This window comes from Schistocerca piceifrons, chromosome 1 (genome assembly GCF_021461385.2).
Source record: "Schistocerca piceifrons isolate TAMUIC-IGC-003096 chromosome 1, iqSchPice1.1, whole genome shotgun sequence".
In the NCBI taxonomy this organism is placed as follows: Eukaryota; Metazoa; Arthropoda; class Insecta; order Orthoptera; family Acrididae; genus Schistocerca; species Schistocerca piceifrons.
This window is the reverse complement of record NC_060138.1, coordinates 681,904,928-681,929,361: the sequence shown is the minus strand read 5'-3', so window position 1 is coordinate 681,929,361 and position 24,434 is coordinate 681,904,928. Positions and strand designations below refer to the sequence as shown.

The 24,434-nt window shown below is 44.5% G+C and overlaps 1 protein-coding gene across 1 annotated transcript in view; it reads right to left on the bottom strand.

The window, feature by feature from the left end:
• Window positions 1-2,626: 2,626 nt before the first annotated feature.
• Window positions 2,627-24,434, bottom strand: part of LOC124709017 (odorant receptor Or2-like) — a 57,369-nt gene continuing 35,561 nt past the window's right edge. Inside the window, exon 4 of the mRNA XM_047240668.1 lies at window positions 2,627-2,728. Within this exon, the coding sequence (XP_047096624.1) occupies window positions 2,672-2,728 (57 nt within the window). The 3' untranslated portion in view covers window positions 2,627-2,671. The remainder of the gene's footprint in view (window positions 2,729-24,434) is intronic.

The following is a 24,434-nucleotide window of genomic DNA, read 5'->3' as shown; positions in this document are numbered from 1 at the left end:
ACAGTGTAGATGCACAATAATTGTATCTTTTTGTTGTTGTGTTATCTACTGAAATGTCTGCATACTGTATTCCTGAGTTATTTTTTTGTAAACTATAAACTGCTATAATGAGTGAAGCTGTAAACGTTTCTTTACTTAATTTGTCTTCTGTTGGTATTCTGGTGAGTCAGACATGCCAAGCGATCAAGCGATATTCTCAATAGAAAAACAATAAAGAATTTTGGACTTTAGACGATTCCTGATACTATTGTTCATTCTTAAATCCTGCTCATACGAGTAATGTGCATACCTTATTAGATAAATTCCATACCCTCAAAGTAACATGGAACACAACGGCTATGAGAAAAAGCAGTGTGACTATAAGTGCGAAACAGGACTTTATTTCAAAGCACCATCTGCAAGAAAGTTTTTTCTTTTTGTTTCACATATACATTGCTATAAAAAAAATGGATGTCCCTTTAGCAACGCAAACAATAGGCCCACTGCCTTTGATTTTCATAGTGCATCTGCTTGTGCAGTTTTATCAGAACTGATGATATACTTTGTGATGTACGCAATTCTTGAAATGTCCATGTTAAGAATTACAAATAACCATTGCGTTTAGAAAATTTGAGCTAAGGAAAAGAATTTCTTTCTCAAGGAGACAAATTTTTTAGTTCAAAAATTATCTATAGTGTCCTACATTACCGCATTGCCACAAATATTTGGATAGGCTTTTTAATTGTGGATTTCATGTTAGAAACCTGTCTCAGGAGTTTTATCTGGGAGCAATCATAATCTGTAGTACTTCTTGAGGTACAGAGTTTCTCACGATCATTTAGAATTTTTTCTTGTGTATGGTCTAAGTTATAACATGAGTCCAACAAAAATACTGTCTCAATCATCTCTGAGAGCACTGTTCTTTATGAACACTATCGCTAATATAAGCAATATTGAAAACGGGAAATCTTTAGCATTAATGAATTCATTTATCCTAAGAATCTATGCAGTGAGTGGACCAGTGATCTTGAAAATGAAGTTATAGCAACTCTCTTTGATTTACTACTACTACTGCTACTACCACCACCACTGGCATTATTATTATTACATCTTGGGATATGTTGTCCAGAAGATTCTTTTGATGATAAGGTATGCTGAAAGTAAATAACTCATTACTTCTCCTAAGAGACTCACATACCCACCCGACGGAATTTTTAAAACTGACCACCACAAGGAAAACATATTCATTTTGTCTCAGTGACATTTAACTTGAACTCCTCGTAGAGCTATGTCAGAATCATTACTATATGCTCCGCTATTGAAAAATAAGTTGGTGTGTTTTGGAAACAACAGATGCTAATAACTGCAGTTCATTGTCCACCAAGAGCACATACAAAGGAAGGAAAAGCTGATGTAAAAAAACAAATATAGTTGTAAGGAGGAAAAGGTAGGGAAACCAACTTAATTGGTAATGTGTGATATTAATTCATATTTTATAAATGTTTTTTATAGTATAGTGAAATAAAAAATAAATAAAAATGCTACATGTAGTTCTACTGCTGTAAAAAATCCTTCCTTCCTGAAAATTATTCTCTGGAGTCTGCCAGCATTATTGGTATCGTTATTCATACTCGTAATATTAATACTTTTGTTTACATGTGATTTTACCTGATTATCCATACTTTTCAATGGCAAAGAAAAAGAAAGCGAAGGCTGAGCAATTAGGTGTTACTTAGCACTCTCAGTTATTCTCATACATCTTCATTTCTGCTGTAGTCAAGCAGTGATTAATACCTTATGTAAAGCATCAAGCCTTCTGGTACGCCCCTTTTCATTTAATATGAGAATAACACTCTGCTTACAAGATATGATAAAAGTGAGCTGGACTGCAGTGACTGTATGTACTGACTTCTAAATAACTTCAAATCAACTACATTTAACGTAGTTATAACCTTCTTTTCTTTTTACTTTTGAAATGATGTGGTAACAGGGCAGCACGCTGGATCTGGGATAGCCACAGCAGTGTCAGAGGTAAAGAAAAGAAACGGCATCTGCGCAGAGAGGCAGCCTTAGGTTGGTATCAGTCTACATTCACAACCTAATTGGACCATATAATCTGCCATAGTAATTTAGTACTTTTTTTATCTGACATACAGGCAATTTATAAGTTATCAATGTAAAATAATTGTGTTCCAAGCTCATAACGTGCTTTATTGCTAATTGCACATACAATACACCACCTTTGCGTGCGATATTCAATATTTTCTATAAATCAAATGTTATTGCTTATCTGAAGATTGGTTTCTACAAGCGAATATTGAGTGCATGTCCTTACAAATAGTCAATATGGTTCGACATTCTAAACTATGCATGTAACATTTAAATATTGACGTTTTCACAGACTTTCCATCGCATTTGACTAAACATTTCGCATAAATATGTTTAGGCTACTGAAATAATTGCTGAATATGGTATTCTAATTAGTTTGGGTTCAAATAAAGCTATATAAAGTTTTTTAATGAATTAGAAATGATCTTCATTTGAAATAATGAATAAACAGCTAATAAAGAAATACTCATACTGTATGTAGTGATGTGTCTGTCACTTCCTATTTTGACATCTATTGTTTTTTCTGGTTCGTTTCCATATGTCAGCTTCTTGGAGGCACGTTGGATTCAATGAGGTAATCTCCTTAAAGATTTCTCATCTGCCGTAAGAGCGTGTAGTATGTGTACGAAGCGTTTATCAGCTATAAAGGAAAAGAAAGAAAAATTTTTAGCTAACAATAAAATTATAATTTATGGTAATAGCAGTCAGCAATTAAGTCGATAATTGAACTTTCTATTATCTTTTGTGCATGTTAATATGTATGGAGCGTCAATACACTTTATTTTAATATGAAAGGTGTAAAACAAGCATTTCCATACCATTAGTATTAACCACCGCGTCTGACGGCCACAAAAAGCGGAAGATCGTTCATGTTTATCACATTAGGCGAGCGTAACCGCAATTAGAATTGGAGTAATATAGTTTATTGCAGTCAAAATTCACAAAATAATGTGGCTACAGGGGCATACCTTTCTGCAGATCACTGAATCGCAAATGGAGCTTACGTGCCAGCACAATTCCTCGAAAGCCGAATTGTCCCAAACCAAAAGGTTCAAAATAAGTACGAAAACGAAAATTTTCGAGCCGTCATACTTCTAAACTCAGACGATAAAACTGTAGCCCGATGCTTTACCGGATCCTTCAAGACGATTATGAACAAAATTATTAGTGCGAGCCAGTTTTGTACCGTACCAAGCAGATCAATATTCGACACAATTCTCGGGTGATCGTCAGCGGAGAAGCAACAGATACGTTTCTTACCAAATGCTCAGTTAAACAAAGACGCCCATTACCTATGGCACTATTCATTATACCCCTCGGCCCATTACTGGCAAAACCTCCTCATCCTGCACGGGTCTAAATGTGGGAAACTGACGCACAGTATGTAAAGCTTACGCGGATGATCTAGGGATATTTGTTACAGATACCCAAGACTTGGGCAAGCTAAAGGAAAATTTAAATCTTTACAAAAGAGTATCTTGTGCAGCGATAAACCCCACGAAAATTGGTCACATATACACGGGGTTACACACAATTCCAACGGCCTACGTCAGCCTTGGTAAGTAATACAATAACACAAAATCCTCAGAGTAGATATCTAAGCCAACATCCAACAAATGGCAATTTACAACTGGCGAACACTACAGTGTGACCCAGGGGGAACGGTCAGTTTTCAGAGATATGACAGGAACACTCATTTTAAGAAAAAAACTTCATATGGACGTATGCCACGAATGCCCAGTTCTGAATGATTTCCTAGATAGAGCACATTTAGTGTTCCTTTGTTCTTGGGCTAGAGCGTACACATGTGTCTTACCCATCCAAAAACCTCTTTGGCGTTTTATTCCAGCCCAACGTAACTTGTTGTCTTCAACCTCTTTGCTTGGGATGTCTTTCTGCCATTAAACCAGCCCACTGAACGTGCAGTTGTCCATGATGTTTTGTGAGTGAAGTAGTGCAACGGATTGAGAGCGCTTCAAGAGAAGCATCAGTTAACTGTGTTTGTACACAAGATAGCTAAAATGGCACACATCTGTATCAATGAAGTGTACGCAGATGTGGTGTATATTTACACTTTTTGATATGGTACTGCTCCAGCTATTATCGGAGAATTCAGTCGGCGTTTTCAGCCGTCGAATTCCTGACCGTGGAATGTTTACCAGAGTTTTCAGCACATTGGATGAAACACGTATCATTCTTATTTTTCTTCTGAACGTGTAGTTTAACAACCTGTGCAGAAACAGCAACACGTTGTTGAAATAGTGCACAGTAGTCCTATTACCAGGAGGCGGACACTCCCTGGACGTATCAACGTCCCATGCACACGTGTATTGCGAACATCACACGTGGAAAACATGTACCAAGTTCGACATACTGTGTGTCCACAATCTTCATATTGCCGACAATGCCACACGACTTGGATTTTGTCACTGATGAAATGTCTACTAATACCATTCACTGCCGGCCGCGGTGGCCGTGCGGTTCTAGGCGCTTCAGTCCGGAACCGCGTAACTGCTACGGTCGCAGGTTCGAATCCTGCCTCGGGCATGGATGTGTGTGATGTGCTTAGGTTAGTTAGGTTTAAGTAGTTCTAAGTTCTAGGGGACTGATGACCTCAGATGTTAAGTCCCATAGTGCTCAGAGCTAGCCACCATTCACTGATGAAGCCATGTTTACAAGGAATGGAATGAAAAATACCCGTAATAATCATCGAAGGCACAGCAAAATCCACATTTTATACAATTTTTAAGTTCGTTTTTTGTCCAATGTTTGGTGCGGCAATATCGGTAATATGTGGACAGATGCAGACGAGCGAATGATAGTATTACTTGCATTTTTTGGAAAATTCTTTTGTTGAAAACATTGAGGACGTTCCTTTGGCCACACGGACTGATACGTACTTGCAGCATTAGAAAGCTCCTGCACATTTTACTAGACATCTGAGGGAACATCTCAACCGCAATTATCCTAATCGCTGGACTGATTGTGGCAGTACAATTAACTGGGCACCAAGATTGCCAACTTACGCCACTGGATTTTTGTTTATGAGTTTGAATGAAGTCAGACGTAAACAAATGATAGGTGAATACGCGGGATGAACTGCTCGGTCGCTTCATGGACGCTGCTGCCCTCATTAGGGAACGTGCATTGGCACTCAGACAAGCAACACAACGTGTTTTCCCAAGAGTGTACAAATGCACTGAATTTCATGATGGGATATTCTAAAATTTGTTATGAACTGTACAACAGCTGTAATGTGAGGTGTGTGATAATGCTTAGAGATGAATCTGTTAATAACAGATATTTCCCGATTGCTACTTTATAAAACGAATGTTTTAATGTGTATTGTCTGTTGTACATGTGTGCATGTGTTAATCTGATAATGTATTGAATAAGACGGAAAATAAATAACAATGTACTGTAAATGTGGTCTGCCTCGGAAACCATTCGGAACACGGCATACGTTCATATGAAGTTTTCTGTTTCGATTGATCGCTCCTGTCGTATCTTTGAATGTTGACCATTCCTTCTGAACGCTCTGTGTGTTTCACAAGAACACTAACAAAGTAAACGCATCAACAAATCAGACATTGACAGAGAAGGTGAAGTTAACAAACACACGTTTACTACCAAACCTTGGTTTATAGCCCAAATTCTAAACTTGCCAAAGAAATGAATCGAGCTGTAATACAAGAGGTCTCCTGGCTGCAATGGCCTGGAGATTTATTTAAGGTTGCAGACACTATAGTCATTATAAAATCAGAAGGAGGAGTCCTCGACCTAATGGATTTTATGCCACAGTGCGCTGCTCTGCTGATACACGGGACATCCAAAATCATAGAAAACAACCCGGCTAGTCCGACAGCTGTCTTGTTCGGGCCGGCCACAGTGGCCGAGCGTTTCTAGGCCATTCAGTCTGGAACAGCGTGACCGCTACGGTCACAGGTTCGAATCCTGCCTCGGCCATGGATGTGTGTGATGTCCTTAGGTTAGTTAGGTTTAAGTAGTTCTAAGGGACTGATGACCTCAGATGTTAAGTCCCATAGTGTTCAGAGCCATTTGAACCATTTTTGTCTTGTTCGGAGCATGCTGTCCGAAACAGCGCCAATGGAGCACACAAAGATTTCATTTATAATACTACACGCGGAAGAACTAAATAGTCGGAAACGTTCTCAATCCCTAAGAGAAGACTGCATAGAAAGTGTATGCCACAGCCAGAGGCAATCCACTGAAGAATGTCTTTTAGGCAAAATTTCTACATTATCAGTGGAACATCGTGGGAAAAAAACGTAGCAGCGCGTCGTTTTGTCACCAGAAGTCCGCCTCACGTAGTACAAGGCTGTTAACAGGACGATACCGCCCAGTGAAAAACTAGCAGTCGTACGCCTGATCAGGACAGATGCCTGCGACACGTGTAGTGAACCAGACACTGTGGAGCACAGGATTCTGTGCCGAACGGCCGTAGACGTTTGGAAAACTAATAAACTAATACCCAGCCTGACAAACAGATTTTAAGCCATTCCTTGCCTACAAGAAATCTACAACCAAATGGATAGTCACAAATACAGAGGAATCCAACTATCACCTGCAACACAACGAGAAACTACAATTGCTAGCTCATCTATGCGTCCAACTTGAAAAAACAAGGAAAGTACCAAAATATGAAGAAACTTTTAGAATTTCTTAATTGCTCCATTAGACATAGCCTTTGCAAGAAATGCGGTGAATGTTGAGAACTAGGACCGGCAACAAACTGATTACCAACAACAAATTGAAGGGCTCATATCAGGACCAGGACAGCGCAACAGCCGGATGAACGAGGTCTCTCTGGAAGGAGTCGGCGTTCCAGAAACACCTGGCCACATTAACTGTATCTAGTGTCAAACCATTTCCAATGTTGAATTAACTAAGTAAATTCGTAAGATAGTAGTAAAGGTTTATTAAAAAAACGGACAAGTGCGAGAGGACTCGCGCTTTGAGGGTTCCGTGCAAACTTATTCAATACATACTATAAAAGTGGATTTACGTGCGTGTGTGTGTGTGTGTGTGTGTGTGTGTGTGTGTGTGTGTGTGTGTGTGTGTTCCATATATCCTCTTAAGCCACTGGAGCGGTTTCAATGGAACTGGGTACATATATCCTTTAATTTCAGGCAAAAATCGTTATTTGTATAAGAACCACCTACCGGACGTAATTCAGGAGATATGACTTCATAAACAAAGACATGCGCGAAAAACTGCCGCGTTGCAGACGACGTTCAAATTTATTACTTCCGCAATATTAACTATGTTCGCATCACATCTTGCACCCATTATCTACGTATACCACTGCATATACCTAAAAAATTATATTACTGTGTAACTCATAGATCAGGAGATATGACTTCATAAATACAGAGATGCGTGAAGAACAGTCGCATCATTTATGCCTCCTTTGCTACTAACTCTATTCGCAAGATATTTCGCAGGCAGTATCCACATATGCCGCTGAATGTATCTACAAACATACATCATTGTACGATACATAGTTTAAGAGGAGGCCCACGAGAAGAAAAGTCCGTGGTGCGTCCGTCACAAATCGTAACACTGCAGGTGTTAAGTGTTAGCAGCCCTCTCCAGCGGGAAGCGAGTAACTGTTTCAGACGAGTTTTATAATTCTTTACTGCTCGTTAAAATGCATGTAAGTTTTCGACTGGACACGAGAAATTTAAACTTTCAGTGGGAACATTAACGACATTAATTCCCCGTAGGCCCTGCAGGGAGCCGAATGTTCGCGAAGTGTGACGGAAAAGCCTACTAGTGTCATCAGTTCGTTCATTCAGCCAACAGCTGAGGCGCATTTTGGTCACAGCATATGAAAAAACCTTACCTGTGCGAGCCGGACTCGCGCTGTGAGGGTTCGTACGAACGTAATTATGTGTATAGACGATAATAATAATAACTGCGTGTGGATGAATGGCATGGTGCAAGTCTTTCATTGGACGGACGCCACTTCGGGGACGTACTTGTCCCTACCCAACCTTATTTATCCAACCAGGGAAAGGGGGCCTACAGTTTTTAACGTGGATTCGAAACATGGGCTGTTTCTGGTGACTACTCACATCGTTGAGAGGTGCAGATTACGTTAAAACGAAGACAAAACTCTGTAGTTCGACCGAGACGCGATCCCGCCACTTCTCGGCTTTCATGCACGCGCTTTACCACTGTGCTACCAGATCCTTTATGTATATGCATAGTACACAGCCAAGGGTCCGTATACCAGTGTGTGACATAGATTTCAGATCAATACCTCAAGCCATTCCTTATAAAAGGGGGTCTTAACAGTCAGCAGACGGACAACAGAGCGATCCTATAAGAGTTCCTTTTTTTGCTGCTTGAGGCACGGAAACCTAGAAACGACCGACGAAACTACATGAATAATTGTCGCTACAACCTGTCAACGCACTCCGCTGATTTCATAAACAGTCCACGAGTCCGTTTGGTAAGTCATCCCTTACGAGGTTATTCACTTGATCTTGCACCCTCTAATATTTACTTTTCCCTTTCCTTATCGAACAACCGGCAAGAAAAATTTATTTCCAGACGAAAAACGCTTCAAACGTGGTTTGACGACATCTCCAACTTTGAACGAGTAGGTTTCTACGGGAATGGAATCGCTAAAGTACCTGAGTATTGTCAGACAGTTTCAGGTAATGTTAGGAAATATATTGCTGATGATTAATATCGCTCTTTTGTTTACTAACGTGTTCAGTAAACTAATGGAAAAACGCTACTAAATTATGCACTGTACTAATACAAATGAAGCACGACTGACTATTATAACCCTACGACAAAAGTCTATTTTAATAAAACAAGGTATCTGCTCTTTGAGCGTACCTAAAACGTCACGAATTACTCTGGATTTCGAAACTATCTGCGTTTACGTGCTGTCCTGTATCATAGTCAAGTAGTATGGATATCTGGCAGTGGAAGCAGAAGCACAAAGAATCCCAGCTAATAAATTATTCAGTGCCGCAACTTTATAAATAAATTTGTTTATTGACAAAAACCAAAAATTATGTCGGCGGACGCAGAAAAAAAAGCATTGTCAAGTGTGCTTTATCATAATTTTTGCTCCCTTGCAATGTGGAGGTACTAGAAGTAGTGAGAGGACTTACGCTGTAGAATTTTTCTTAAGAATTTCTTATTTATTTGCGATGTGGCTGATGGAAGCTCCGTCGCAGAATGGGTGAAAAAACAGCCTCCATCGAGACTGGAACCGAGACCCAACACGGTCGCGACCCCGTTACCTCAGAGGTAGCCAGAGACCTGTGGCGCACGTCTTTCTCTTCTTGCCCCAGTGGTGGACAGGTCAGACAAATCGCAACGTAAAAGACGAGATTAAATGCAATTTCCGCGTGGAACGACCTCCCTGGAGTCAAATATTAAGCGTTAATCGCTCGCATTATTCAATGGATAGTAACAAAATACACTCCTGGAAATTGAAATAAGAACACCGTGAATTCATTGTCCCAGGAAGGGGAAACTTTATTGACACATTCCTGGGGTCAGATACATCACATGATCACACTGACAGAACCACAGGCACATAGACACAGGCAACAGAGCATGCACAATGCCGGCACTAGTACAGTGTATATCCACCTTTCGCAGCAATGCAGGCTGCTATTCTCCCATGGAGACGATCGTAGAGATGCTGGATGTAGTCCTGTGGAACGGCTTGCCATGCCATTTCCACCTGGCGCCTCAGTTGGACCAGCGTTCGTGCTGGACGTGCAGACCGCGTGAGACGACGCTTCATCCAGTCCCAAACATGCTCAATGGGGGACAGATCCGGAGATCTTGCTGGCCAGGGTAGTTGACTTACACCTTCTAGAGCACGTTGGGTGGCACGGGATACATGCGGACGTGCATTGTCCTGTTGGAACAGCAAGTTCCCTTGCCGGTCTAGGAATGGTAGAACGATGGGTTCGATGACGGTTTGGATGTACCGTGCACTATTCAGTGTCCCCTCGACGATCACCAGTGGTGTACGGCCAGTGTAGGAGATCGCTCCCCACACCATGATGCCGGGTGTTGGCCCTGTGTGCCTCGGTCGTATGCAGTCCTGATTGTGGCGCTCACTTGCACGGCGCCAAACACGCATACGACCATCATTGGCACCAAGGCAGAAGCGACTCTCATCGCTGAAGACGACACGTCTCCATTCGTCCCTCCATCCACGCCTGTCGCGACACCACTGGAAGCGGGCTGCACGATGTTGGGGCGTGAGCGGAAGACGGCGTAACGGTGTGCGGGACCGTAGCCCAGCTTCATGGAGACGGTTGCGAATGGTCCTCGCCGATACCCCAGGAGCAACAGTGTCCCTAATTTGCTGGGAAGTGGCGGTGCGGTCCCCTACGGCACTGCGTAGGATCCTACGGTCTTGGCGTGCATCCGTGCGTCGCTGCGGTCCGGTCCCAGGTCGACGGGCACGTGCACCTTCCGCCGACCACTGGCGACAACATCGATGTACTGTGGAGACCTCACGCCCCACGTGTTGAGCAATTCGGCGGTACGTCCACCCGGCCTCCCGCATGCCCACTATACGCCCTCGCTCAAAGTCCGTCAACTGCACATACGGTTCACGTCCACGCTGTCGCGGCATGCTACCAGTGTTAAAGACTGCGATGGAGCTCCGTATGCCACGGCAAACTGTCTGACACTGACGGCGGCGGTGCACAAATGCTGCGCAGCTAGCGCCATTCGACGGCCAACACCGCGGTTCCTGGTGTGTCCGCTGTGCCGTGCGTGTGATCATTGCTTGTACAGCCCTCTCGCAGTGTCCGGAGCAAGTATGGTGGGTCTGACACACCGGTGTCAATGTGTTCTTTTTTCCATTTCCAGGAGTGTACAAAATGAATTTAGCAGGATATTTCTGAGCCATCCAGAAAGTCACTCAACTGTCACCCAACTGTCAAACGGATTATATGTTGTTGGCATGTTTCACTTATACTGCCAGCAGAAAGAATTCGATTCATTAGCCGACGTGTTCCTTGAGTAGGCATGGAACCGACTACAGCTTGTGTCTGAAAAGCGCAGCTGGCAAGGACCGAAATACCAGAAGCACACGTAAACGAGTTTTATTCCCATTTCTGTAACTAGGTTTGGGGTCTTTCTGTGAAACACACGTGAAGATCTATTTAAAAAGATGTCTTCTTGAATTTCCCATCAATTTAAATAATCTGACTTACATTAATGCTGCAGATAATCAGGTAACAAATATTAGCTTCTGCTATGCATGTGAAATGACAGTAACTACACCTTTTTAAATAATCTGGTTGCTGCATTTTTACTTATCAGAAATATACTGACCATAAGTTACTTGAACAAATAGGCAATGCACTCCGATTCACATATATCTGACAAGGCTTAATGTAATCGAAAAACAATGACTGAGGAAAGGATGCCATTGAAGTGCTATTACACAAATGAGAAATGTCCGCAAATAACCCGTATTGCCTTTAGACACATATAAAGTGCTATCCAGAAAATGTTTAGCAACTGAGTGATAGTCAAAGGACTGCCAAGATTATCCTACTAAGTTCACTAGACATTAACTTGTAACTTTGATGAAATACACTGAACAACTCTTGCATAATAAGTGACAGTGATCTAGAAAATCTAATGTTTCAGCTAAAAGAGTGTCACTTTATAAGAAAATATAATTTCATCAATTAATTTAAAAAATCTCTCTCTGTCTTTACCACTACTAGAGCCATGAGAGAGTACTCATCTTATCGATGCCTCACTAGTTATGAGCTACTGCAACTGTAGTCATCGATTCAAATCTTGCTGGAAACATATATTTAAAGAGAGATGTTTTTCCTCCTCCTCTACTGTAATTTAAAAAGATCACGACGAGATTAAGTAACGGAATTCTAAGAAACCCTTGAGATCGTACTGCAGTACAGTGTAGATAACAAAACCAGATTTTCAGAATCGTCGGTTAAGTGACGGAGTTCACCAAACTTTACTAATTACTATTCAGTTATTATTTGTTAGTTCGTAGGCACTTTTATGTGGCTTATTTTCACAATTTTTTGTATGATGGAGTTGGCAGAATCGAAACATTGGATGTTCACCACATAGAATATTCCTATTTAAGTATTCATCTTCGAAGCAGCTGCAGAAAACGCAGTCAGAAAATCTGACAAGAAGCCGCTAAAGTTAGTATAAATTTATAGTTTATAGATTTCTGAGACATCCCAGTAGATGTTTTGGGAGGGAGGGAGTGGGCATGAACAATGTTGTGGTAGACTGTGACACTTGTTTATCGCCCCCGAAACAAAGTGACTATCTTATACGAGAGAAATCAAATAGTTAGCGGAAACATATAACCTTAGAGAAATTTTGGAGTGACTGATTGATGTATAATGGATCTATGTTGTGTTTGGGGTGCCAGGGTGTTGATGCTAATAGTCCACCGGTGAGCAATTCTTTCACACACAGAAATTACGTCTGGAGTATAATCCGACGTGGTGGTAGTTTGTTGTCATGAATCAGCAGCGTATGAACTCTGTCCATCACTGGTGTTGTATTACACTTAAATAGTTCCCTTAGAAATACTGTGAGAGCCTAGAGGTGTCGTTCATATGAAACCATCAGCGAATAAATTAATAACACTCTCTGCTGACTATGAAGCGCTGCAAAAAATATTAAAACCATGCTCGCTGTCTTAAGCATTCTGTAAGTTGAAAAGCTCTTTAACGTAGAAGCTTTTCGGTTTTATTAACAAAATATCAACAATGATTAAATTGTAAACATTACGAGTACATAATATTTGTCATTCTTTCAGTATTTATGGACTGAATGACAGTTTTAGTTAAGGATGGCTTATTCTAGACATCACTGTCAGCATTTTTTCCTTGTTCCACGTTCTAATGATAACTGCTTCTCCTTTCATCTTAGCAGAGGCTGGACTCGAAATTTTATCGCAGACATTCATTGGTGTCATTATCTCCATGGCTATTAGAACCCGCGTTTTTGGTCATTCTTGATTTGGATCCCCATGCAATTCATAGCTTATGAGGTCTTGTTGTGGATATTTACCTTTTGTAATCAATGTGTTGTTGGCTTTTCAATTGAAACCGTCTCTTTCGGAGATAGTGCCACTGACATTCTTCTTAAAAACAGTCTATAACGATCAAAAGATGTGTTGCCTCCTCAAAATGCTTATAATATAACCACTTCAGACCCTCCAAAAATGTGAATTGTGTCCGGCGAATTTGCATTTCAATGATAGTTATTGATTCAGTTTTCAGTAGGTACGTCTGAGTATTATTAGTAGCTATTCTCTAGACCTAAATCTAGTTACAGAAATGGGGATAGTTATGTGCCTACATAAGTGAATCATTCCTGCTGGCAGCGTACGGCACGTGAAACTTGGCAACAACACAGAATATGTTTGGCAACTGTGTGGCCGACGAGTTACTTTCTGAATGGCACATAAATATGCTACTAAATTCACTGATATTTTGCTGTCGCTTCCATTGAATAATCTGAGTGATTTTCCCCTAAGATGTGACATGGTTTTGAGTCCAGGGAGGTCGCTTCACTCGTAAATTGCTATTAATCTCGTCTTTTACGTTACGGTTTATCTGTCATAGCCACCGCTGGGGCAGGAAGGGAATGACGAGTGCAGCATCAATTCACAAGCTTTAAGATGGCAGATCGAAAATCAATACGGAATTCTTAAGAAAAATTTTACGTCTTAAGTCCTCTCACTACATCCAGCGCCCCCACATTGTAAGCAGGAAAATGCACAATTGATAATCCTTTTGTCTGCTTCTGTCAATATAATTTTTGGTTTTCGTGAATAAACAATTTTATTTATGAAATTGCGGCACTGAATTAATTTCTTAGCGTCTTCTTTATGCGTCTAATCCAACTGCCAAGTTTCCACATTGACACAGGACAGCATGTAAACACAGACCCTTTCTTAAGTCTGAAGCGCACAATACGACTACCTTACTAATTCGTGACGATTTAGGCGCACTTGTGTTACAAATACTTAATGTTTCATCAAATAAGACTTTCGTAGTGAGGTTATCATGGTAAGTTGTACTTTATATTAGTATACTACGTATTTTAATAGCGTTTTCGATTATTTTACTGAACACAATAGTAAACATAAAAGAGAAATTAATCCTCAAAAATATATTTACTAACATTACCTAAAACAGTCTGACAATGCTCAGGTGGTTTATCGATTCCACGCCTGTAGAAGCCTGCTCCTTCTGAGTCAAAGATGTCGTCAAGCCAGGTTTGAAATGTCTTTCGTCTGGAAATGAATTTTCTTGTCTGTTGTTCGATAAAGAGCGGAAAGGTAAAATTTGAGGGTGCAAGACCAGGTGAAGAACAGCGTCAGGAATGACCTACCAAACAGACTCCTGGACAGTCTTGTTCGTGAAATAAAAAAAATGGCTATGAGCACTATGGGACTTAACATCTTAGGTCATCAGTCCCCTAGAACTTAGAACTACTTAAACCTAACTAACCTAAGGACATCACACACATCCATGCCCGAGGCAGGATTCGAACCTGCGACCGTAGCAGTACCGCGGCTCCGGACTGCAGCGCCTAGAACCGCACGGCCACCGCGGCCGGCTCGTGAAATCACCAGGGCGCGTTAAACTGTAGTAGCGACAACTGGTGCAGTTTTGTTTGTAGTTTTTGTTATACCGGGACTGAAATGCGCCTCAGTTGTTGGTAAAAATGTCAGCGCGATGGGAACACCCCGGCGGAGAACTAAAGGCAATATAATATCTGTTCACATTGCCCTTTTCTCGACGAAATGTCTTTTGTTGTAGCTCAGCCCTTTATTCGTTCTTAAGAAGTTAACATAAAGGCATCATAGACTGAAGCGCCGACGAAACTGGTATAGGCATCCGTATTCAAATACAGAGATATGTAAACAGGCAGAATACGGCACTGCTGTCGGCAACGTCTATATAAGACAACAAGTGTCTGGCGCAGTTGTTAGATCGGTTACTGCTGCTAGGATGGCAGGTTATCAAGATTTAAGTGAGTTTGAAGTGGTGTTATAGTCGGCGCATGAGCGATGGGACACAGCATCTCCGAGGTAGCGATGCAGTGGGGATTTTTCCGTACGACCATTTCACGAGTGTACTGTGAATATCAGGAATCCGGTAAACATCAAATCTCTGACATCACTGCGGCCGGAAAAAGATCCTGCAAGAACGGGACCAACGACGACTGAAGAGAATCGTTCAACGTGACAGAAATGCAGCCGTTCCGCAAATTGCTGCAGATTTCAATGCTGGGCCATCAACAAGTGTGAGCGTGCGAACCATTCAACGAAACATCATCGATGTGAGCTTTCGGAGCCGAAGGCCCACTCGAGTACCATTCATGACTGCATGACACAAACCTTTACGCCTCGCCTTGACGCGTCAACACTGATATTGGACTGTTGATGACTGGAAACATGTTGCCTGGTCAGGCGAGTCTCTTTTCAAATTGTATCGAGCGGATGGACGAGTACGGTTATGGAGACAGCCGCATGAATCCATGGACCCTGCATGTCAGCAGGGAACTCTTCAAACTGGTGGAGGCTCTCTAATGGTGTGGGGCGTGTGCAGTTGGAGTGATATGGGAGCCCGGATACGTCTAGATACGACTCTGACTGGTGACACGTTCGTAAGCATCCTGTCTGATCACCTATATCCATTCATGTCCATTGTGCATTCCGACGGACTTGGACAAATCCAGCAGGAAAATGCGACATCCCACACTTCCAGAATTGCTACATAGTGGCTCCAGAAATAATCTTCTGAGTTTAAACACTTCCGCTGGCGACCAAACTCCCTAGACATGAACATTATTGAGCATATCTGGGACGCCTTGCAATGTACTGTTCAGAAAAGATCTCCACCCAGTCGTAGTCTCGCGGATTTATGGACAGCACTGCAGGACTCATGGTGTCAGTTCCCTCCAGCACTACTTCTGGCATTAGTCGAGTGCACGCCACGTCGTGCTGCGGTACTTCAGCGTGCTTGCACGAGCCCTACACAATATTAGGCAGGTGTGCCCGTTTCTTTGGCTCTTCGATGTAATTCCTCACCAGTAACAATACTGCATATGGTTACTGAACGAGGGATGACGACTTTGAAGCAAACATGTAGTGATATTCATCGCTCTGATTTTTGTTGCTTTGAATTAGAGCATGCAATACTCCTACATCTAACCTCTGCATCTAGCATATTGGATGCAAATGTCGCAGTTAGTCACACATTTTAATTATCAAGACTTTCTGAATGTGTAAATTCATTGATGCCAGGAACATCTTTCTTGAACCAAGAAAATCGTTTTCTGACATGATTTGTCCGACAGCACTCGCCTCACTCACGACAGAAATGTTTCAAGCTGCTTCCGCTGCCTGCACTTCTTCATTATACACATAGCACACAATATGTCCCAAATGTTAGATATTCATCCACTTGCAACTCTATTTTATAACATTCAAAGAATTTTCGTAAGAGGGAAGTATGTAAAATCTAGTTTATAACTACACGACTAATTCTAGAACATCAAATGAAATACTGTCACTTGACACATATTCTCATTGCAGCCTACGAATTTTATGTAACTACACAGTGTTTTCTCGGTTTATCGAAGTTATTTCGTTCAGAAAATCGAACTACAATAAGGAACAGTTCTACGCTGACAATGCGAGAGCATAAACGTCCCGAAGTGCGCTGTGCCGCGGTCACCTGGTCGGACGGCAGCAGTTTATAACGTTACGGCGCCCGGTGACACGTGGGAGGTGGCCGCTGCAAGGCGAGAAAACTCTCGCGCTGAAACTGTTTTGGTCTTAGACGCAGTCACGGTCTATTTCGTGGAGCGTTTAGCCTTTATTAGCTGGTTACAAAGTGAAGAAAATTATCTTAGAGGTTCCACCTGATTAACACCTTTAGTAGAGAGCCGAAATGCGGTTAAAAAAATAAACCAAGGTGTCATCTCGAGCTTGAGGCCTTCTATCTACATTGTGCCAGGTTTATCATTAGGCCAGTAGCAGATACGACACCATACAGCTCGAGCGGCAGACAACACTTTCTCCAGACACTTCTGGTTCCTACAGTGTTGCCAGAGCGTGCAGATGACAGAACATGGAATTCTGAGGGGCGATCAATTGTATTGACGCCCTAAATGAGCGACTCAGAATGGTCTCTGCTGCGGCCGGCCAGCGGATAGGTTTTATGTCCAAGACTATACATATGATATGGAACATGAAGATAATAATGCTTTGTTGAGGTGAACGTTGAACCCACTCGGACATCTGATTACAGTAGCATGCTGCTTGCCACATTGGGGTAAAGCGTCATCCTGGTACGAATCTGCTCTGTGGATTAATGATCGAGGGCCAGTGTTCCGGCCACCCTGATGTTGTTTTTCGGCTTCCCACATCCGAATAGGTGAGTATCAACTTGGCACCTACGTTGCACCTCAGTTACACAGTTTGCAAACATTTCGATAACGTTCTCACACTTTCACCTGGGATAACACTAGATCCAGTCAGATAAGGTACACATATTGTGTTCTCGGAGGAAAAGGAGGCAACAGCAAGAGCATCCAGCAACCTTCTACCCCTAATACTGTAGATTCAGAATAACATGCTGAGCCAGAGGAGACACGGTATAGGGCCAGGAAAAAGAAGAAGAGGAGGAAAAGTTGAGGTGAATCTTGGATAGTATTCATGTACTGTGAATAAAATACTCTTATTTGTGGGCTAGTCCTCAATTGCTGGCCATTTACAAAACAAAGATACCCAGTGGTGAGCAGACCATAGCGGGCCGCTGTGGCCGAGCGGTCAGTCGGCTCTTAGCCGTGCTAGCGTGCGGAGCTGCTCCGCGCGCCGTCCGACGCTCCGCTCTCGGCGGTGTTTACTTCCGCGTCGCGGTGTTTGTGTATATCGAGTCCAGTACTAACGTACACCATGGCGCACTCGTACCGCCGTGCAACGATCAAAGTAACGTTTCAGGCCGAACATCCACGACCCAGAGCTTTCGAAGTCGAACAGTTCATACGTGAGGATCTACGTTTGAACCCCCAGGACGTAATCGGCATACATTTTTCCATCACTGGAAGTGTTGTCTACATCAAGATGTCGACGGAGGAAATTTGCAATGACATAATTCACCGTATGCCACCGGACTGAAATTTAAACACTCTGATGGACATATGGGTGCTGTGACGGTCGCCCATGCTGGATTCGGTCTCCGGACATTGCGGGTGTTTGAGCTCCCGTTCGAGGTGCCTCAGGATGTGGTCATTGCCGCTTTCCAACCATATGGCACCGTCTTGGGTCACGTCGCGGAGAAGTGGCAAACATTTACGACCTACCCGGTATTAAATGACGTCCGGCAAATAAAAATTGAGCTGACGAAACATGTCCCATCGTACCTGCTGATTGGCGGTGTGAGGGCCATCGTCATGTATGATGGACAGCCACGAACGTGCGCAGGATGTGGCCAGGAGGGACATGTACGTTCCGAATGCTTACACCGCCGTTGAATACAGACGCCGTTACGTGAAGAGACCCAGGCTTCGACGGTCACGTCCTTACCCATCACCTACGCCAAGGTTGCACAGGACCCCGTCGTACCAATCTCGATTGCGCCAGCAGCATCGTCAACGCCACCCGCCGCCGCACAACGCGCCGAGGACACAAGCACGGCGTCGCCTCCAGTGCTCGCTCCAGGACCGTCCGGTTTGCAGACCGAAACCGATGTTCCTGTTGGAACCATGGACGTCGACCTCGGTGTCGTGCCGACGTCTGCCTTTGTCCAGACGGGTTCGGCGTCAGACGACGGGCGACCACATTCTGATTCAGAAGGCCACATCAGAAAACAGCGGTCGCCTCGCAAACACAGGAAACGACGACGAACGCCTTGCGATGACGCCCTTTCTCAGACGGCCCCACGCGATGTCGACCTGATGTCTGACGGTGATCTCCCACATTGCGTCCAGTCACGCGATGTGGCAGCAATAGGCGCCCCTCCTGTGACGCCTACTCTCCCAGCCAGGGACGTGTCCTCGCCGTTGTCAACGAATGATGACGGCGGTCCCCCTGCCACTCATGTTGCGGAATCCACAACACCCGTTCCGGAAGTACGTGACCGTCACATGTCCACGTCGTCAGCTTCCTGGGCCGATGACGTTGAAGAAGAAGTGGAACAGACTGCCAGCGTATCTGTACAGGAGTCCACCATAGCGACACTGGGGCTGGCGCCCCGCCAGTAATTATCACCACGGCGGGACCACCGGCGGGTCTCCACCTGCCGGCTACTTCTACCGCACGTTCTGCAAATACTGAGGATGGCCGTACACAGCAATATCGTATCGCCACGATGAATCTTGCCACCATTCGTGCCCCCCATAAACTGGCCATGTTCAGAGACACTATTTACTCTGCGGATGTGGATATAGCACTCTTACAAGAGGTGTTTGTGGCTGACTTCCTAGTTCCCACCGGATACAACGCCCATGTTTCCCCCGCATCCGATACCGGTAGCGGCGTCGCCATCCTGCTACGCGACGGACTCCCTGTTAGAGGACGTCATCTACCTCCCCACTGCGCGAGGTATGGCCCTCACACTGTTCGGCGTGCGTATTATTAACATCTACGCTCCGTCCGGCACTGGCCGCCGTCATGACCGACAAACTTTTTTTGCCGAAAGCGTCACACCCCTCTTCACCGGTCCGCAGGACGATTTGGTACTCGGTGGGGATTTTAACTCGACACAGGAGCCCGCGGACCAACTCCCGCGACATTCCCCTTGTGCATCTCTCTCGGTGGTCATCGACCGTCTCCGACTTGTTGACACATGGAAGAAGCTCCACGGAATTCAACCGGGCTATACATTCTACACCTCTCACTCGTCAAGCCGCATAGATCGCATCTACGTTACCCGCTCCCTTGATGATGGCACACGTCATGCGGAAGTCTGGCCCTTGGCCTTTTCAGACCATGATGCGTACCTCTGTGACGTCACTCTCGCCCGACAGCAAGTGTGGCATAGTCGTGGTCTGTGGAAACTCAATGTCGCTCACCTGACCTCCTCAGACTGTCGCCGTATGGTCGAAGAAGCGTGGGCACGCTGCCACCATCGTCGAGAAGCCTATGATTCCACCTTATCATGGTGGCTCTCCTGTGCAAAGCCGACCCTCAGGAAGACTCTGATGAGTTATGGGAAGGAATTTAAGGCGTGACAAACTAATACCCTGCACTTCTACTACACCATTCTACGTGACTGTACGACGATGCCTTTCTCGCCAGCCCGGCAGTAGATGGTCCATCGCACGAAGGCGCAGATCTCCTTGATCATGCGGCGTAACTTGGAAGGCACTGTAGTCCGTTCTCGAGCTTCTAATCGAATACCTCAAGAACGTCCGTCGATGTACCACCTCCTTCAGGAAAGATAACGACGACGACGAGCTCTGATCCAATCCTCACTGATGTGGAAGGGCGCCGGCACGACACCCAACAAAGCATCGGTCGTGCTCTCCATGCTCATTTTGCCGGGCTATACGCAGTCGTACCGCATTCTGCAGCACTGATCACAGAAGTCGCTCAGCTTACTACGAACACTCTTCCAGAGGATGCAGTGCATGACCTCCAAGACGACGTAACCACAGATGAAGTGGTAGACGCTATCAAGGCGGGTTCCGATAACAGATCTCCTGGACCTGACGGTATACCCATCGAATTTTATAAACGTTTTCACTATTTGTTGGCTTCCACGTGGACGGCAATCGCACAAGAGCTGATGTCACCGATGACAGTGGTCCCGAGCGCCTTTCTAGAAGGAATTATTATCCCCGTACATAAACCGCGCGGGTTATCGAGGGTCCAGGACTATCGACCAATTACTTTGCTCAACAGCGACATGAAAATATTCACACGGCTACTGGCATCGCGACTCAAGAAGGTCGCACGTTACGTCACATCCTGCGACCAGACTTCCCTAGGAGGCGACAACAACATCCGTACGGCCCTTTGCCGTTACAGAGACATGATAGCATTGGCGCATCATCAGCGTCTCCCTGGCGCCTTGGCTTCACTGGACTTTAGCCAGGCTTTCGACCGTGTTGACCACTTCTATTTACGGACAGTTCTTCAGCATATGGGTTTTCCTGGCGGTATTGTCCCAGTGGTTATGCGCCTGTTGAGTAGTGCAACCTCTAAAATCATGTACAATGGTCGTCTTACACCATCCCTGGTCATCGCACGATCTGTCCGACAAGGATGCCCTCTTTCCACGATTTTGTATGCTTACGCCTTGGAACCCTTGCTCCGGGGCATGCGCCAACGTTTGGAAGGCATGGCTGTGCAAGGCCATCGTTTTTGTTGTACAGCCTACGCAGACGACATAGTACTATATCTGCGCAGTGAAGATGAAGTACGAGCAGCACTGACATGGGTGGCGACTTACGGCGAAGCGTCGGGGAGCTGCCTCAACGTATCAAAATCCAAGGTCCTGCTCATTGGTGAGGGCTTGCCGGAGAGATGCGCTGCCCCCCTTAGTGTCGCCGCCACCATACAGTGTCTTGGACTTGATTTCACAGCAGACCTGCGCCGCTCAGCGACTATCAATGGTAGACGCTTGCTACAGACAATCAAACCAAATCTCGCAGATCACCGGCTACGAGCTCTCGACGTTATCCAACTCGCGCAATACGTGAACATGTATCATGCTTCCCGTATACCACACGTGGCTCAAGTACTACCAGTCCCAAATCTCCTGGCGCGACGACTGTTGATGGCTTTCGGCTCCTTCGTCAGCCCGGGTATGTTATTCAAGGTGCAGTATGAATCCCTTGCACTGCCACGAGATCGTGGCGGGGTGGGACTCATCCACGTGCCGACTTGTGTCAAGGCCCTATACGTCAGCTCCCAACTAAAACTTCGGCATCGTTGCCCGCAGAGCCTTACTAGCCTCCTGCTTCACAACTTTGCACCGGCCTCCTTGTCCGCCCCAGTACTGGTATCGACCATTCCAACCCCCTTTTATTACATCCAACGATTTTTCCTGGAGTTCAGTTATATCTACCGGTCCTTACCACTTACACGTTTGTACCTCACGAAAACAGTCTCCGAATTGTTACAACAGTGCCGCCCGTCCAACCCCATCGAACGTAAGTATCCACAGTACGTGTGGCGACACATATGGAAGGCGATCCATGCGCGTTTTCTCGAATCAGACGTTCAATCAGCGTGGTACATCACCGTGAATGGCAAACAAGTTAACCGAGATCGTCTGCACCGCATCCATCTCGCCGATTCATCCCTCTGCACCCACTGTGGAGTGGATGACACGGATGTCCACCGGTTCCACTGTGGCACAGCGCTAGACGTCTGGACACTTGCGCGGCGAATTTTGGCGTTTCTTACTCGCCAGACACCGGCTCAGATCGACGTCCACATGCTTTTGTACCCCGATAAGACTTTCTACCCCTCCGCCAAAACTAACTCTGTGAATTGGATCTGTGGCCACACGATCCGCTATCTTTTTACTTCTGGCGACAAGTCTACGCTAGGATATTGGACTTATCTCAACGAACGACACTGCGTCCTGATACGCAACCCACGCTATAAACAATATTTTTCCAATTTCTACGGAGCACTTTCGATGACCCACCTAGTAGCTGGAACGTCCAAGCCCTGAGAAGCTGAAAACTGTATAAACCGAACTGAATAGATCTGCTACCCAGAACCCACGCCTACGCCATGAGAAGACACGTTTGGACGAGCTGGCATGCTGTAGGCGAATACACTTCAGGAGCTCCTGTAAGAACTGGACTTTAACTACAAGTCGCACGACGACTTAAAAAGTTTTTCCTTATTTATTCCTCATAATTTGTTCTTAAAGGAAAAAGAAATTTGATTTTGGCTTTTAGAAACTTTTTTTGTTCCAAAAGATTGCTTCTTCGCCAACAAGACGAAGGAGACTCATTTTTGTTTACTGGAAGGAGAAACCAGTATAATTGGAGTCTTTGTTTTCTTTAAAAAAAAAACAACTTTTCCTTATTTATTCCTCACAATTTGTTCTTAAAAGAAAAAGAAATTTGAGTTTGACTTTGAAAAAAAAAAATTTTTGTTCCAAAAGATTGCTTCTTCGCCAACAAGAAGGACACTAAAAAAAAGGGGGTAGCGTAAAAAAAAAGATGGATAGAACGTCTGCCATGTAAGCGGGAGATAAAAAAAAAAGTGGTTATAGGCGCTTCAGTCGGAAACCGCGCTGATGCTACGATCGCAGGTTCGAATCCTGCCTCGGGCATGGATGTGTGTGATGTCCTTAGGTTAGTTAGGTTTAAGTAGTTCTAAGTCTAGGGGACTGATGACCTCAGATGTTAAGTCCCATAGTGTTAGGGCCATTTGAACTTTTTTTTTTTTTTTTTTGAGCAGACCATACTTGGTCTTCACTTACTGAAAGGTTCATGACACTGTTGCTGTAGTACGCTTCCCAGCCACATTAATGTGATCACATGATAAAAATCTGAATAACCACCTTTTGCAACGCTGACCACCGCGAGACGGGCAGGGAGAGATTCAAATAGTTCAAATGTCTCTAAGTACTATGGGATTTAACGTCTGAGGTCATCAGTCCCCTAGGCTCAGAACTACTTAAACCTAACAAACCTAAGGACATCACACACATCCATGTCCGAGGCAGGATTCGAACCTGCGACCGTAGCAGCAGCGCGGTTCCGGACTGAAGCACCTAGAACCGCTCGGCCACAGTGGCCGGCGCAGGGAGAGAGTCAGAAAGGTTATGGAAGATATCGACAGTGAAGTGGAGCCATGCCGACGCCAATGTCATGACCAGCTGCGCCACTTGTCTCGGTTGAGGACCAATGTTGTGTACAGTCCGAACACGGTGGTTCCACAGATACTCGATTGGCATTAAATTCGGGGAGTCTAGTGGTCAGGGTAGTACGCCAAACTCATCCTGGTGTTCTCTGAAAGACGTACGTACACTGCAGACTGTGACGCGCTGCATTCTCCTGCTGGTGGACCCCAACGAGCTGAGAAAAGAAAACTGTGTGTAGAGGTAGATACGGTGCCTAAGGATACATGCATACTTGTCTTGATCCGTTGTGCTTTCCAGAATGACGAGATCAGACAGAGAATGCCCGAAAGTATGCCCCAGACTATGACCGTTGCAGAGTGTTTTTTTTTTTTCAGACGTTTTACGCCGCACATGCTAAGGCCATCTGTCCGACGGACCACAAAACGTGATTCATCTAAAAAAGCCATTCGTCGCCTCTCAGTGGACTTCCAGCTG